The sequence below is a fragment of the Etheostoma spectabile genome, chromosome 4 (assembly GCF_008692095.1).
Source record: "Etheostoma spectabile isolate EspeVRDwgs_2016 chromosome 4, UIUC_Espe_1.0, whole genome shotgun sequence".
Classification (NCBI taxonomy): domain Eukaryota; kingdom Metazoa; phylum Chordata; class Actinopteri; order Perciformes; family Percidae; genus Etheostoma; species Etheostoma spectabile.
This window is the reverse complement of record NC_045736.1, coordinates 20,694,766-20,709,723: the sequence shown is the minus strand read 5'-3', so window position 1 is coordinate 20,709,723 and position 14,958 is coordinate 20,694,766. Positions and strand designations below refer to the sequence as shown.

The following is a 14,958-nucleotide window of genomic DNA, read 5'->3' as shown; positions in this document are numbered from 1 at the left end:
TTGAAATGCTTTATCAGCACAAAATATGCATACAAGATGTCAACTGTTAGTTAAAATTTACACCAATTCCAATGCAAGTATGTTTTTCCACCCTTCAATAAAGACAGTGCCACCTGACCTCTGGTGTGTATGTGAAGTAAAACAAGGAAATGGCTTAAGTCAAGGTCCGCATACTATCTTTTTTGGAGAACTCCATCTGCTGAGAGATGTGATTAAAAGCTCATGAAAAAGTAACTTAGTGGACCTTGACTTCAGATATCTGTCTGTTTCCTCAGCCAATAATTAACTTGCACTCACCAACTCAGAAGTTGTATCCTGCCTAAAATCACCTTCAGTCATTCTTTCCTCACACAGTTCTGCTGAAGTCTTACACAACCAGTAAACATCAATCACTGCCATTAGTTCAAGTTGTTTAGATCCCAAAACACCCTGTAAGCATCAACCTTAAATAAAACGTTAATTTTAAGAGCTTTATTACCATTATGGGGTTTAAAGACAGTTTAAGATTTTACAGTCGGGAATAAAAAAGTTTTATAAGGGCTATAATAACTAAAGAACAGGTGTTCATTTAATGATACTGAATGGTAACAACTCAAGCTGCTGACACTGCAATCTCAATGGGTTTACAATAAACATTATATTTTGCATTACATTGGATTGTAGGTCTATTTTCACCCTTTTTGTTATTATTTTTGTCACCTTTTTTAATGTGATAAAAGGCGTTGGTGGTAAATGACGTCAGAATAAGAGTGTCGCCTGTGTGCCAATAAACTTCAGATAAATAAACTGGGCATTTATTAACTGTTGTGGGTACAAGAACAATGGATTTAATTGATTCCCGACATTGGAGTTTAAACCCAACTTTATTTTATTCAACTTTACATGGAGGATTGATTTTCTGTGTCCACCATAGTAAGGGTGTGACTTCTTACTTTAAAGTTTGGTATCCAACTGGGGAAAGAAAACAGAGTTTGGGAATAATAATTTAACTATTGGCAAAATATCTCATACTGAAATCGCTTTTTTCTAAATTTTTTAAACACTATTATTTGCTGCATATCTAAACGAGATAAAACTACACAAAATATGTAAAATTCAAAATATCTATGAATATCTATGTACCTTTTTCTGATTGACCATTCATTATTATTTATTTTTGTCTTGTAATTTGATAGTTTAAAAAAAAAAAAAAAAAGTCTCGTGACTCCCGTGTAAAACATGTGGGTTGCGATGCGGCGGATGTCTTGTAAACGTGTTGTGACGATACTGGTCATATGACTGTAGAACCTGTTTATCACCACTCCTCTTCTGTGACTGTCCATGCTGTTTACCCGCAGACAGCCGTCAGTGTTTCGGCTTCTCTGCTAGCGCCGCCAGCCTCCTCAGCACGCTCGGTGTGTTAAAGATGGCTGGAACGGTTTCAGTCGTCCTGTTGTCAGTCCTGCTGTCCGGTGTGAGCGCCGGGGTGTTTTTCAACCAGAAGCAGCCGTGCTATGTCCGCACACCGAGGAAAAACGACTTTGGACTGAAGTAAGTTCAACTTTGTGATTTTAAGAATGACAAAGACTCGTAAACTAGTTGCGGGGAAAAGCGTTGTTAACTAACGTTAGCTAACGCTAGCTCCACACAGCAGTTAGTTGGCTTCTTGCTGAGACAACGTTAACTTAGGCTGTGTCCGAAATCACTATAGCTAGTGAGTGTGTGTGAATGAGTAAATAACGTCGGACACAGCCTTGTCTGTGTATGTCTCCAAGGCAGGTTACATTTACACTCAAATGTGAGGAATATGCCTTTATATAACATTATGTCATAACGTTACATTATAGCTAACTTGGGTGTAGGGAAAACAAACACAAAACAGTCAGGGAGTATCAAGTAGTTTTTTTTCAGTTTTCAATGTCATTCTCGTTTTCTGAATAAAGAAACTAGTACAGACTTGTAGTAAAACAAAACGAAACCAAAAAGAAATAATTACGTGTTGTCCTCATCACTATCTAGAAATGTCAAGGTTTAGTGAATCACAGATTGAGGACGTTAACAGCAGCTATCAACCCTTAAAGACTCATTAATAGAAATCTAAAACAAGAGAAACATCCCAATATTTCACATTTAGATTTTGTTTTTTTGTGTGCAGTTTACCTCCCAACAGTATGTAAATGTCGTTTAAAGCCTTAAGTGCTGTACATAGAGTATGTAATACGGTTAAGAATATAAAATTCCTTTACGTTATTTAAAGTTTTCAAGATAAATATCAGATTTATTATAATTGTTATAATTAATCTTAAAGACTGTAGCTAACTTTTATTTTTCAATGTATAATACAGTAAATTACAGCCTAGTTTCAAAGATCGGATAATGATATTTCACCTAGAGCAGCTAAAAAGGGGTTGACAGAAAATGTAGCTGCGCCTGTTTTGATGATTGAACAGTTAACATCTTTTTTTAAAGCAAAAATGCCAATATTTTGATGAGTCCAGAACAAAGGCATTCTTGCAGCCTGCAGAACTAATGTATCTAATCACCTGTCTATCCACAGGACTGCTCCTCGTCCTCATGAGTATTTAAACATTTCTGAACTGCCCAAATCATGGGACTGGAGGAACATTAATGGCACCAACTTCGTGAGCACGACCCGCAACCAGCACATACCACAGTACTGTGGCTCTTGCTGGGCCCATGGCAGCACCAGCGCCATGGCAGGTATGAATCATTATTTCCTCCTATCGGGGACTTAAAACATGCTGAATCATTGTGGTTTGGTGGCAGGGTAGAACAGCAGGTCCTCACATGACTGTTCAGGCACCTTTTTAATAGAGAATGGAAGTTTCACTTCCCCCTTTAACAGAAGTGATTACCAGGAACTGGTTGTGGCATTTTTTTGTTTTCATTTGTATTATGAATCTCTGTTTGCTCTCGCACCAGATCGTATCAACATTAAGAGGAATGGAGCATGGCCATCTGCCTATCTATCTGTCCAGAATGTGATTGACTGTGGCGATGCCGGCACTTGCCATGGAGGAGATCACTCTGGCGTTTGGGAGTATGCTAACAAACACGGGATCCCAGATGAGACGTGCAACAACTACCAGGCTAAAGACCAGAGTAAGTGTCCTTAGTGCACAAAGTAATGTTTACAACACTTTCCCTGTCTGAGTCTGAGCTGTATCCTGATTTATGGTATGTCCCTCTCTAAAGAGTGCAAACCCTTCAATGAATGTGGCACCTGCACCACCTTTGGCGTGTGCAATATTGTGAAGAACTACACCCTGTGGAAGGTGGACGATTTTGGAGCTGTCAGCGGGAGGGAGAAGATGATGGCAGAGATCTACGCTAAAGGGCCCATCAGGTTTGCAGTAAACAACTTGCTCTCTTATGTAATTGTTTAACTGCTGGGGGACATTGGAGTTTTGTAGATCCATGTCATTATTCCAGAGCAGCTGTACACTATCTGATATCTGTCATTGTTTCACTTTTACCCAATGGAAGAAAGTAATCTGTGGTGGCTTTTTTCTACAGCTGTGGGATTATGGCCACAGACAAGCTGGATGCCTACACCGGAGGTCTCTACTCTGAATATCAGGAGGAAGCTTTCATCAACCACATTGTGTCAGTGGCAGGATGGGGAGTGGAGGACGGTGTTGAATACTGGATTGTACGTAACTCCTGGGGAGAGCCATGGGTAAGTCTTTGACGAACATTGAACATCACACAGTCAAAGTAGAAACGGTTGTCAGATCTACGGTCTGCTTTCTGACACGAGTCGTATGAGTCATTTTCATTCTGTTTTATAAAATGTCACCAAAAAGTCCCCTAAAAATTCTAGAAAGAGTCTCCTAGGTATTTGAGAAGAGAGAGAGAGAGAGAGAGAGAGAGAGAGAGAGAGAGAGAGAGAGAGAGAGAGAGAGAGAAGAGAGAGAGAGAGAGAGAGAGAGAGAGAGAGAGAGAAGAGAGAGAGAGAGAGAGAAGGAGAGAGAGAAGAGAGAGAAGAGAGAGGAGAGAGAGAGAGAGAGAGAGATGAGAGAGAGAGTCAAAAACTCAGATAATCTGCTTCACAGGACTGTGTGGTTTAATTAGATTTGACTGAGAGTGACAACTCCCTTAACATAAACAAACAGCCCCCTGTCATAGAATTTAATTATCGCTGAACTCTGGTGTTTATAAAATGTCAGAAAATTATGTAAAATGCCAATCACAATTTTCCTAAGTGGAAAGCAACGTCTTCAAATTGCTTGTTTAACCAACAGTCAAAAGCCAAAGTTATTTAACTTACTATCACATCAGACAAAGAAAACCAACAAATTGTCACAACTAAGAAGCTGGAACTAAGGAACGTTTGGCTTGAAACAGGATTATGATTCATCGATAATCAAAATAGTTATTAATTCATTCCCCAACCCCCCACAGGGTGAGAAGGGCTGGCTCAGGATCGTGACCAGTGCTTACAAGGGAGGAAGTGGAAGCAAATACAACCTGGCGTTGGAGGAGGACTGCATGTACGGAGACCCAGTTGTCCCCAAAGCCTACCTATAGAGGAGACCAGGACCCACAGTGTCAGAGCTCGTCACTTTACATCCACTTATGTCTTCCTGTCTATGGGCAAAGGAAAACCTTTTATTTGTAAAATATTGGAGATATTAGAGATCTGTTTTTTTACAATTTTAATCAGGAAGTTGAACTCTCAGTGCCAAGGTCTTCCAGCTGGATATCGGACCTGCTTGAATCAATGCTGAGTATGTGAGTTTTACCACAGTGAAAAGGGTGAAACATAAACATTGAGTGGGAAGAGTGAAACACATCAGTATAACTAATTTCGGCAAAATTCAAGCATTGCATGCTGAATAGCCATTAACACTGAAAAGATGCAAAAGTTCAAGAGTTCATGATCAAGAGGACATTGACCGCTTTCGTAGTTTTTAGATTTTTCCATTCATACTGCCTCAGCCAAAGAACACAGTGCTTATAATTTTTCCTGAAATGTTTTGACTCTGAATGTTTTTAGTGTGTGGTTGTTAATGTATTGACAACATTACACTACACCCTGATAGAAAAACAGAAACTAAAATCTAATTTTAGTGTGCCTTACATGCACTGGCAGTCAATAGATTTATGTAATTTTATATTTGTTTGTTTTTTTACGCTTGGCAATGTACACATCAGAAATTCTGGAAAAATTGCAATTTTGTTGTTTTTAAACTGTGCTAATAAACACAGCCTCTTCAAGTGATGCTCCACATGAAATCTGTCCTTTTTAAGTATCGATCGCTTTGACTGTAGGCCTCAAACGTGTCAAAGGTTTGGGATTCTGTCAAAATTCAACTAAATAGCTCTGTGCTATGCAGAAAACAGGTCTGTTGCTGATCTGTACATTCTGTGGGGTTTTAGCTCTTTATCACTAGTTTGTCATTGCATGTCACTATACAATGAAATTAAGATGACATCAGTCACTCACTTAGCATAAAGATAAAAAGTGATCGTGTCATCAACAATAAATAGATAAATAATATTAAAATTAGAACAAGAAAACCAGTGCATTAGCAACACAGTATGGTTCCAATCCAGTTTAGCCTAAGCTTTCAGCAGCTCATTATGGCCCTGGGGAAAAGAAGCCATTTCTCATGAGGTTTGTCTGCATCCTCATGGTCCTAAGCCTGCCTGAGGGGAGAGTGTCAAAAGGCTATGGCCAGGGTGAGTAGGGTGAGCAGGTTGAGCTTTGATACTTGCTGCTCTCCTCTGTTTTAAATGCCGAGACTCATCTGACCTTGCCCCAACAATCAGCACCATGGGTTCTTCTAAGCAGTTGTCTAGAAAACTGAAACTGAAAATAGTTGACACTCACAAAGCAGGAGAAGGCTATAAGAAGATAGCAAAGGGTTTTCAGATGCCAATATCCTCTGTTCGGAATGTAATTAAGAAATGGCCGTCATCAGGAACGGTGGAAGTTAAAGCAAGATCTGGAAGACCAAGAAAAATATCAGACAGAACCGCTCGCAGGATTGTGAGAAAAGCAAGTCAAACCCCACGTTTGACTGCACGATCATCCAGAAAGACCTGGCAGACACTGGAGTTGTGCTACACCATTCCACTATAAAGAGATACTTGTACAAATATGGTCTTAATGGAAGAGTCATCAGAAGAAAACCTCTTCTATGTTCTCACCACAAAAATCAGCGTTTGAAGTTTGCAAATGAACATGTAGACAAGCCTGATGCATTGTGGAAACAAGTTCTGTGGACCGATGAGGTTAAAATAGAACTTTTTGGCAAGACAAAGGTACGTTTGAAGAAGAAAAGGCACAGAATTTAATGAAAATAACCTCTGTCCAACTGTTAAGTGGGGGGGGGGGGGGGATCAATCATGTTTTGGGGTTATATTGCAGCCAGTGGCACAGGGAACATTTCACAAGTAGAAGGAAAAATGGATTCAATCAAATTTCAGCAAATTTTGGACGCTAACTTGATACCATCTGTGAAAAAGCTGAACTTAACCCTTGTGTTGTCTTTCCGTCAAAATTGCAAAATCAACACTTTTGTTGACACTTTTAATCAATGTTTTTAACTTTTTATTAGGTTTTTGTCCCGTTTTTTTCAATGTTTGTCACTTTTTTTTACGTTTAACACTACGTAACACTAACTTATTAATTTTAGTTTGCAGTTGTTGGAATTTATGGTCAGTAAACCTCATTTATAGAAAATTATATCTAATGTTTAAGTTATACCTAATGTTTAAGTTAGAAAAGCAGAAATTATGTAGACTAAAATTAAAGGAAAGTATGTTGAGGGATAATCAGACTGGAATATGTCAACTTTTACTCAATACTATTTCAAAACCAATTTTTTTTTTTCTCAAATGCTATAAAATTTAATAAGACGTCCCAAAATTAATGAAAGTAGAGATTTGTACTTGGCAAGGAGCGTTGTGTGGAATCAATGTTATTTTGGGGAATTAAAAACAATATTGATATAGGAAAACGGGTCAGTGTGACCCGAGGACAACATGAGGGTTAAAGAGAGGATTGCTTCTACAAATGGATAATGATCCTAAACACACCTTAAAAATCCACGGTGGATTACATCAAGAGGCGTAAACTGAAGGTTTTGCCATGGCATTCACAATCTCCTCACCTCAATCTGCCTCTAATCTGTCATTTGATACCTTTTGGAGATTGTTTCCATCTTTTCTTGGCTTCTTTATGCACATTAATACAAATTTTTACTTGGCATGCCCAAACTTTCAAGCCCCACTTTATGTCCTAAAGGCTTGGGGGAGGGGCACCAATGATTCTCTGGGCTGTTCTAATTATTCGCTGCAGGTCCTTTCTCTACTCAGTGGTGCAGCTGGAGAACCACACTGTACAGCTGTGTTCCAGCACACTCTCTATTGTGCACCTATACAATTTGTGAAGAGTTCCTGCGGGAGCCCGGTGCCTCTTAGGGTTCGCAGGAAATAAAAAATAAAAAAGTCTCTGCTGAGCCTTTTCCCCTCTGTCCTATGTGTTCACTCCCCAGGTCAGATCCTCCGCTAGATACACACCTTGGTATCTTAAGCTTGGGACTTGTTCCACCTCCTCTCCATGTCTCGCAGGACTGTTGTGGCTTCTGTTTCTACATGTCCTAAAGTCAATTATTATTTTTATAGTTTTGTTGAAGATTAGGTCGTTTGTGCTGCACCATGATACCAGTAATTGGACCTCAATCCAATTTCACTGATGTCAGATAAGATAGATGTTAATTTAAACTGTCTGCATTTGAAAGAGAAAAATATTATTGAGAAACTTCATCTGTTCCCATAATGTATGAAGTCTTAATCCATAATGGGGAAATAGTTTTACTGCTGAGCATTTAAACCGTTTTATAAACGGACATGATTTTTATAATTGATTTGATTCAAAAATGCAAGAAAATTTATAGTTAGGTGTTTATTTTAAAACAGCTTTAATCAACGTAAAATATAGAAAATCAAATATACAGGGGAAAAAGAAAATGTTGAGCTGCATCTTCGGAGGCTTCTCCTTTGAACCAGTCTGTCTTTTTTTCTGTTCTATTACTGTACAGCTCAGTGACATTTGTCTTTTTGTTGCTTCAATAGAAACGAATCGTTCACTTGGTCAAACTGAACCGTCCGTATCCAAGCTATGTGCTCCAACATCCAGCAGAGCGTTCGGCTGTCATGGAGAATACAAATCTTCTGTCAGGTTTTCCAAGAACATTTTCATTTTCTTCTCGCCATCAGTTTATCATGATGAAGTTTGACTTGCAATGAGCTGAAAAACAGGGGAACATGACATACAGTCTTGTGCTTCAAGAGGTTTACAAATTTAAATACTCTAAACCCACTACACTTAAACTGTAAATGTTATTTTGTGTTCTAGTTTTACTTTATGTTCATGCGTGAAAACCACTTATTTTTTGTGTACTTGCAAAGCTCTTGTTTGTTGAACGTGGAAGCCCGGACTTCATCAGGATAATGTACATTTTCTGGTCAGTCCATACTAGACCTATATAGTCACTTCACAAATTGTTAACTCTTTATATTTCTGTGAGTGATTTTTATGTTTGTGAGATATGTGTTGTTGTTTTTTTTAAGATAATTATTTGGGTATTTTTAGGCCTTTATTTGACAAGACAGCTAAAGACATGAAAGGGGGGAGAGAGGGGGAATAACATGCCGCAAAGGTCCACAGGTCAGAGTCGAAACCTGGGCCTGCTCTATCTATCGGCACGTCACTTACCGATGAACTCTGCAACCGGGTCATTTTCTCCCTCTGTGCGGATCGTTCCGGCGATGCTGTCGTTCTCGAGGATGGGCAGGAAAAGCTGAACAAAGTCAGATGTGTATGGAGGCGCGATCACATCCAGCACCTAAAGACAAATGTTCAAGTTTAATTGGGTTGTTCTAAGGTTTGATTCAAAACACAAGTAACACAAGTCCTCTGATGGTGTTCAAGGTTTGTTTATGTAATCAACATTTATTAACCACAGTAAAACAGGCCTGGTTTCAATTAGGATCACATTAAATCTGCAATCACTTTTTTGGCCACTTGGGAGATGCGTATCTACATTGTATCTTTTCCTTTTAAGTTGATATTTCAGAATGTCCTGGCTTATTCACATTATTATCATTCATTTGGAGTCGTTTGTGGCCACCTGATTAATTTAAGTCCAATATTCACTTTTTTCAACAGTTTTTGGTCTACGGAAGAAAATATCTGAGTTGTTAGCTGCTATGCTTGCTAACGTTAAAATGTTTTTAAGTTAATTAATCTCAAATTCATACACGCAATATATTATTCATGGTAAGGGTGGGTAATGGATCTCCTGAAATCAAAACATTTTAGGGCCTTTAATGTATCAAACATAGTACTGTGGGGACCGGCAGACCCCCTGTAACTTCTGTGAAGGAGGAGAATACTAGAGGTCATTTCCTCACGTTCCCAGGTTTTCTCTATTTACCACTAATCGAGATCAGAAGCAGATTTTACCTCAGTGACAAAATATCTAATGAGGGAGATGTCTGTGTTGAGTTTCTCCAGACACTTGCGAATGTATCCAACAACGGGCAGGACGTAGCCACGGCTCAGCAGATGAACCATTCGGTCCAGCAGAGTCTTCTTCAACTCCAGCTTGGGGGAGGGGGGGTTAAAACAAACAGTCAGCTAAGAGGTTGCACAGTTACAACATACTGAAATAAGAAGAAGTAGAGTATCCCAAACAGACCTGCTCCATGACGTCCAGCTGAGAGTGCTCTGTCTCAAAAAGCTTGATGAGCAGCTGGAGGACCTGCGGGTGCAGCAGCTGGTGACACGTACAGATCTGTGTAGAGTACGCATTCACGTTTAAAATTTAACTACCGTCTTAATGAATGAAAATATTAAGTTTAATCTGCTAGTGAGGTCATACCTCGTCCAGTAAAGCTAAATGCACCGGTGTGTGGTCTGTCTGCAGCTGGAAGTACCGTGGCTCAGACACTGTCCAGTCCACCCATTTCAACACCCCCATAGCAACTACTGGAAACCTGAAAGGAAAACACACACGCATGCACACACACACGGCGGGCTATTGAACCTCAATTCTTACATGACTTTATATATATATATATCTATATAAAAATATGAGATCTTGGTCGTCTACTCACCGAATGCACTGGTACAAAGTGCCAAGTTCAGCCACTAGCTCTGTGGCTCCTTTGTTCTCATTGCAGCACAGGTTGTGCACAGTCTCTATGGCCTTGGAGGTGGATTTCAGCTCATCTTTGTTGATGTTGACTCTCTTGTTCTGAATTAAACAGAAAGAAAAGTGTAATGTTTAAAGGAGAGTTATGAAGCAGCTGTGAAGGTGAAACCAGCAGGTATATCTGTAAGGCAATAAGTTATTAACAACTAACTAGCTTAGCCAGTTAATAGAAATCAAACGATAACTGAAAACTGCCATTAAGTGAATTTAGTTGAACTAACAACCAACTACTCTAAACCAGTTACTCAGTTACTAACACACATATACATCAGCAAATTCATCCCTGTTTTCTGTACCTTTTTCCATGTTTCAACCACACTGGCAGCGTAAGCCAAGATGTGGATGTATTTGTGTTTATGGTCTTGGTTAATCTTTGATCCGGGCTTAAACAGTGACTGCATGAACAGGTCCAGAAAGGCAGGCACTCTGATCTAAAGACAAGTAAGATTGATATTTCAGCATCTTAACAAGCATGTAGTTGACAGAAACAGGGTCAACGACGCTTTGTCTTTACCAGCTCCACAGGAGGCGGGTCCATGCTGCTGAACATCTTGAAGAGAACTGTGATATCTGCAGGATTCAGGGCTCCTTTAGACAACATGGCACCTAGCGCCTGGCAAGCTCGAGGGTAGGCGGCTGCTGTGCCGAGCGCGAGGGTTATCTGACTGGCATCGTGACCTCTGTGATATAAGCCACAACCACAGAATTAATGTAGTGCAGATTTGAATGGATTTCTGGTCGTACAGGGCATGCCATGGTGAGATTCAGATGAAAAAGAGACAGTCACCTCTCATGCGCTGACTTCTGCACCTCCTGGCCGATCCTACGAACAGCTGAACCGCCCTGTTCCTCCTGAGACAGGATGGACATCATCGCCTGGGCAAAGAGGTAGGTGTGCTCGCCATGACAGACCATCTTCTACACGAGAGAGAAGGGAACACCTCAGCATGCAGCAAACAGAGGAACAGAAGAACACCACAATGTGTTGTTAACATAACACAGCTTGTTACTTCTATTTTGGACTAAACTCTCAGTTCATAAGGCAAGGAGGTAAATGATCTATGGAAAAAAAGAACCCTTTAGACAATAAAATGTATTAAGAAGAGTGAAGAACGTCACAGTTTCTAGATGACTTCTTGCTGGTTTTGTCTGATGGACCAACAGTCCAAAATTCATAGATACTCAATCTACAATGAAAAAAAAATGGCAAATCCTCAGATTTGAAGAGTGGGAGTCAGTGATTGTCAGTTTTGCTTGATAAATAAATTAAAACAATTCATTATCAAAATAGTGGGTTTAAGGATTAACTGTTTTAGCACTACAATCAGGGTTTTAACATGTCAATCGTGTATTTAAAGAACTGCAAGGTACAATGTAAAAGGACGTATTAATATGTGAATATTTGAGAACATAAAACCAGATTGAAAAAACATACGATTTACGAAACACTCACTGTAAAGTAACAGAAGCAGGACTCTAAAAATAATTGTTAAATGGAGATGGCATTTCATTTCATAGCACCATGGTTAATGAAACATAGAAGCTAACGGGCTCACAGCAAATTCTGGCAGGTTCTTCTCCAGGTTTTCTTCTCCTCCATCCAGCAGCGTGGCCAAAGATGTCCTCAACACCCGGGAGAAAACTTCCAGCTGCTGACATGCTGTGGACACACTGGTGATCTCACCTTGATAACCTGCGTCTGAAATGAGCTAAACACACACAAAATATATGTTCATCTTCTGAGGCATTAGAATGTAAAAAGTGAACTACAGGCGGAAAATAGCACTTGTGCTAAAAGCCAGTACAGTGCATCTCTCCTTGTTATTATGCAGGGTTAATGTTAATTTGTGCAATGTCCCTGTTTAAATAAAATAAATTCTAAAAACAACGCAAAAACTGCTTAGCTTCACAAAACTTAAGAGGCATTGCCAGTTCATATCAATCTTTCATTGTATTGAACTTTCAATTATTTGGATTTATAAATTTATCAATTATTGTTTAGGTTGTAAAAGGTCAAACATAATTACCAATATCTATTTTTTTTCAAACAAACTTTTCTTTCCCTTTATTCCTCCTTTTACAGCACATGTTGGTGACTTTAATACAAATTGACTGCCTCCACTCTAAAGCATTATTACATGTCCTATACCTCTGGACCAGGAATTGCTTTACTACTACTACTACTACTACTACTACTACTACTACTACTACTACTACTACCACCACCACCAGTACTGCTACTACCACCACCACCACCAGTACTGCTACTACCACCACTGTACCTTCACAGTGAAGTTGAGCATCAGGCAGTCTGGGTGAGCCTCTGCCAGTTTATAGAAAAGATCCCTCCACGTAGTGTGTGCTATCATCTGTTCGAGCCACGCAGGAGTCTGAAAACACAAAAGACTGTATTGGTTTGATTCATAATAGCTTCACTTACATGTAACCGTGACAACTAAATCTTTTTGCACAAGATTTCCGGGACTTGTGATCATTTGTATTTGTAAAATTACCTCTCCCTCGACTGTGAAAATGGAATCAGCTTTTTGGGGGTCAAAGTGTTTAATCAGGAGACTCTTGAGGTGATTTTCTACTCGCTCTTGGACCTGAGCAGGCTCTACACCTGTAATCAAATAAAAGAAATTACAGATTAATGAACAGTCATCAATGAGGCACAAGGTTACAGTCGGAGGAAGAGGAAGAGGAGGAGGAGGAGGAGGAGGAAGGGGAAGGTTGTTGTTTTTGGCACAGCCTGCTAGTCCGGAAAACATCACAGGACCTTGTAGTCCTCTACCTACCCATCTGGATGAGCCACTCTGCCAGCAAATTAACGGTCTGAGCCACAGCAGAGTAGTTTTCAGAGAGAAGCTGGATGACGTGTTCTGGGGAGCCGCCTGACTGGAAATACCTGAAAAAATATATGGTTTCTATGGTTACATTCTCAGTGGGTCTTTAGGATATACGTGTGCTCTCGCATTGGTCAAAATACCAGTCTTCCTGTGCAGTGTGCAGTTACTTTTTTGTCTTGTTCTTATTAAGAAGTGTTGGTAATTGGGATGATGGTGATAGTGTTGTGTTTGTATGAGAAAACAGATGCTTACGTTTTCAGGGTGTTGAAGATGGCCGGCTCCATGATGTAATCCCGGCTGGAGAATTTCTGAAGACAATCTTCCTGGATTTTCCCATCATTTTCCCCTTCCACATAATCCTTCACAAAAGACCATTGAAACATGTGTTTATGCATCTGCAATAACTCTCATGTCTTTATAAAATATCTATTCTCTTTATATCTTTTGCATACAGTAACATTTATAGCGTGACAACAACATTAAAAGTACAGAGGAGGAGTGACTTGTGCCACAGAAGAGAATAAACAATGAACAACGTTTTCGTGACACTACCGGATATATGCGACTTATTGAGCATCATCAGATTTGAAGCACAATAAAAGTTCAATAGCAAAATAAAGAGACTTTCCATATGGGGTCCTTCTTCTGGTCTTTTCTCGTTAAATGCATGTGTTAGAGAATAATAATAATACATTTCCTTTGGTGGATAAACAGTTTGGCTGAGAAATTAGTTTTTCTTATCATACTATCATTAGACTTTTAACCAATCAGAACAAATGTGCCATTTTTGATTGTCATAATAGGTTCTGGGGGGTCGTGTCTAGATTTCTTTAACTGTCTATAACCTATGACTTTGCGAATGTCTCGCGAGATAGTTAAGGTTACGAGAGGTTGTCGTGTAGCGATCTCGCGAGAGTTATCGCAAATTTTAAACTAGAGTTCTAGACACGAACGCCTTTGAGCACAAATGGGTTAATAAACATAGCGTGTGTGTTATTGAAAAACTGATTAGGCTTCTACTGGAGACAGACATTTAAAGCTTTATCTAAACAACCTACTGCCATTTAATGGTACGGAATATAATTACAAAAATAAAATGCGGTGACAGAGATCAAATAAATGGTATATTCAAGTGAGCTGAGTAACAGTTAACATCCATGTCCACACGCTGCAACGTTAGCTAGCCTGTAGCTGGCTAACGGAGCCGCTGAGCAGCTGCAAGTTCAATCCATGCGGAACATCTTATCAGTGCATCTGTGTGACACATCCGTCTCTCTGTTAGCTGACCGTTAATGCAGCGTTGTCACAACAAACCAGCAGCTAGTGTGGATAGCTGCAGCTAAGATAATGCTGCTTAGCTAGCTAGCTAGCTAAAGTAACTAGACTCTGCACAGCAACAAGTCGTCAACTCACTATGGGACCCTCCCCCGTGCCTTCCCAGTCTCCACCGCCACTGTAATATTCCTCGTCCATGATGACGGGAGACAAGTAGCGTCGATCTAGCGACAATAGCCCAGCTGTGCGTTTTAAATCTTGACGTGACTTTGTTTTCCGGATGATGATGCTAGCCTGTTTAGCTAGCAAGCTAACAACAACAGGACGGAAAATGGAGGGTCGGTGGACGGCAGGCCACGCCCCCTGCTTTGACATCTGTTGGTATTCCCTGAGTCTTGTCGCTCAGGAACAGCAGGCGTGATGAACAGACCGACGAGAATTATATTTGCAGCCACTGCACTGGAAAATAGCCCAAACAAGATGGTGAGACGGCTCAGGACTTAAAAACAGTGTTTCCGTTCATTACCGAAATGTAAATTGAGTGTGTGAGCAAAAAGTGAGTCCATTTGCGCACATTTGAGCATTTTGCAGGTACTGTATATGCA

At 39.9% G+C, this 14,958-nt stretch overlaps 2 protein-coding genes across 2 annotated transcripts; one reads left to right on the top strand and one right to left on the bottom strand.

Annotated features, from left to right (window-relative positions):
• Nucleotides 1-1,261: 1,261 nt before the first annotated feature.
• LOC116687242 (cathepsin Z-like) lies at nt 1,262-5,224 on the top strand. The gene is made up of 6 exons (XM_032512442.1): nt 1,262-1,530; nt 2,537-2,700; nt 2,923-3,102; nt 3,196-3,346; nt 3,517-3,679; nt 4,405-5,224. The coding sequence occupies exons 1-6, from the start codon at nt 1,406-1,408 to the stop codon at nt 4,528-4,530; spliced, it is 909 nt and encodes a 302-aa protein (XP_032368333.1). The 5' UTR covers nt 1,262-1,405; the 3' UTR covers nt 4,531-5,224.
• Nucleotides 5,225-7,903: 2,679 nt separating this feature from the next.
• Nucleotides 7,904-14,729, bottom strand: LOC116687218 (negative elongation factor D). Its single transcript, XM_032512361.1, has 15 exons — nt 14,492-14,729; nt 13,331-13,437; nt 13,028-13,137; nt 12,743-12,852; nt 12,512-12,619; nt 11,786-11,938; nt 11,017-11,147; nt 10,744-10,909; nt 10,526-10,660; nt 10,132-10,271; nt 9,897-10,011; nt 9,714-9,809; nt 9,479-9,619; nt 8,729-8,858; nt 7,904-8,260 (listed from the first exon to the last, which is right to left on the bottom strand). Exons 1-15 carry the CDS (start codon nt 14,726-14,728, stop codon nt 8,226-8,228), a joined length of 1,914 nt encoding a protein of 637 aa, XP_032368252.1. The 5' UTR covers nt 14,729; the 3' UTR covers nt 7,904-8,225.
• Nucleotides 14,730-14,958: the final 229 nt, after the last annotated feature.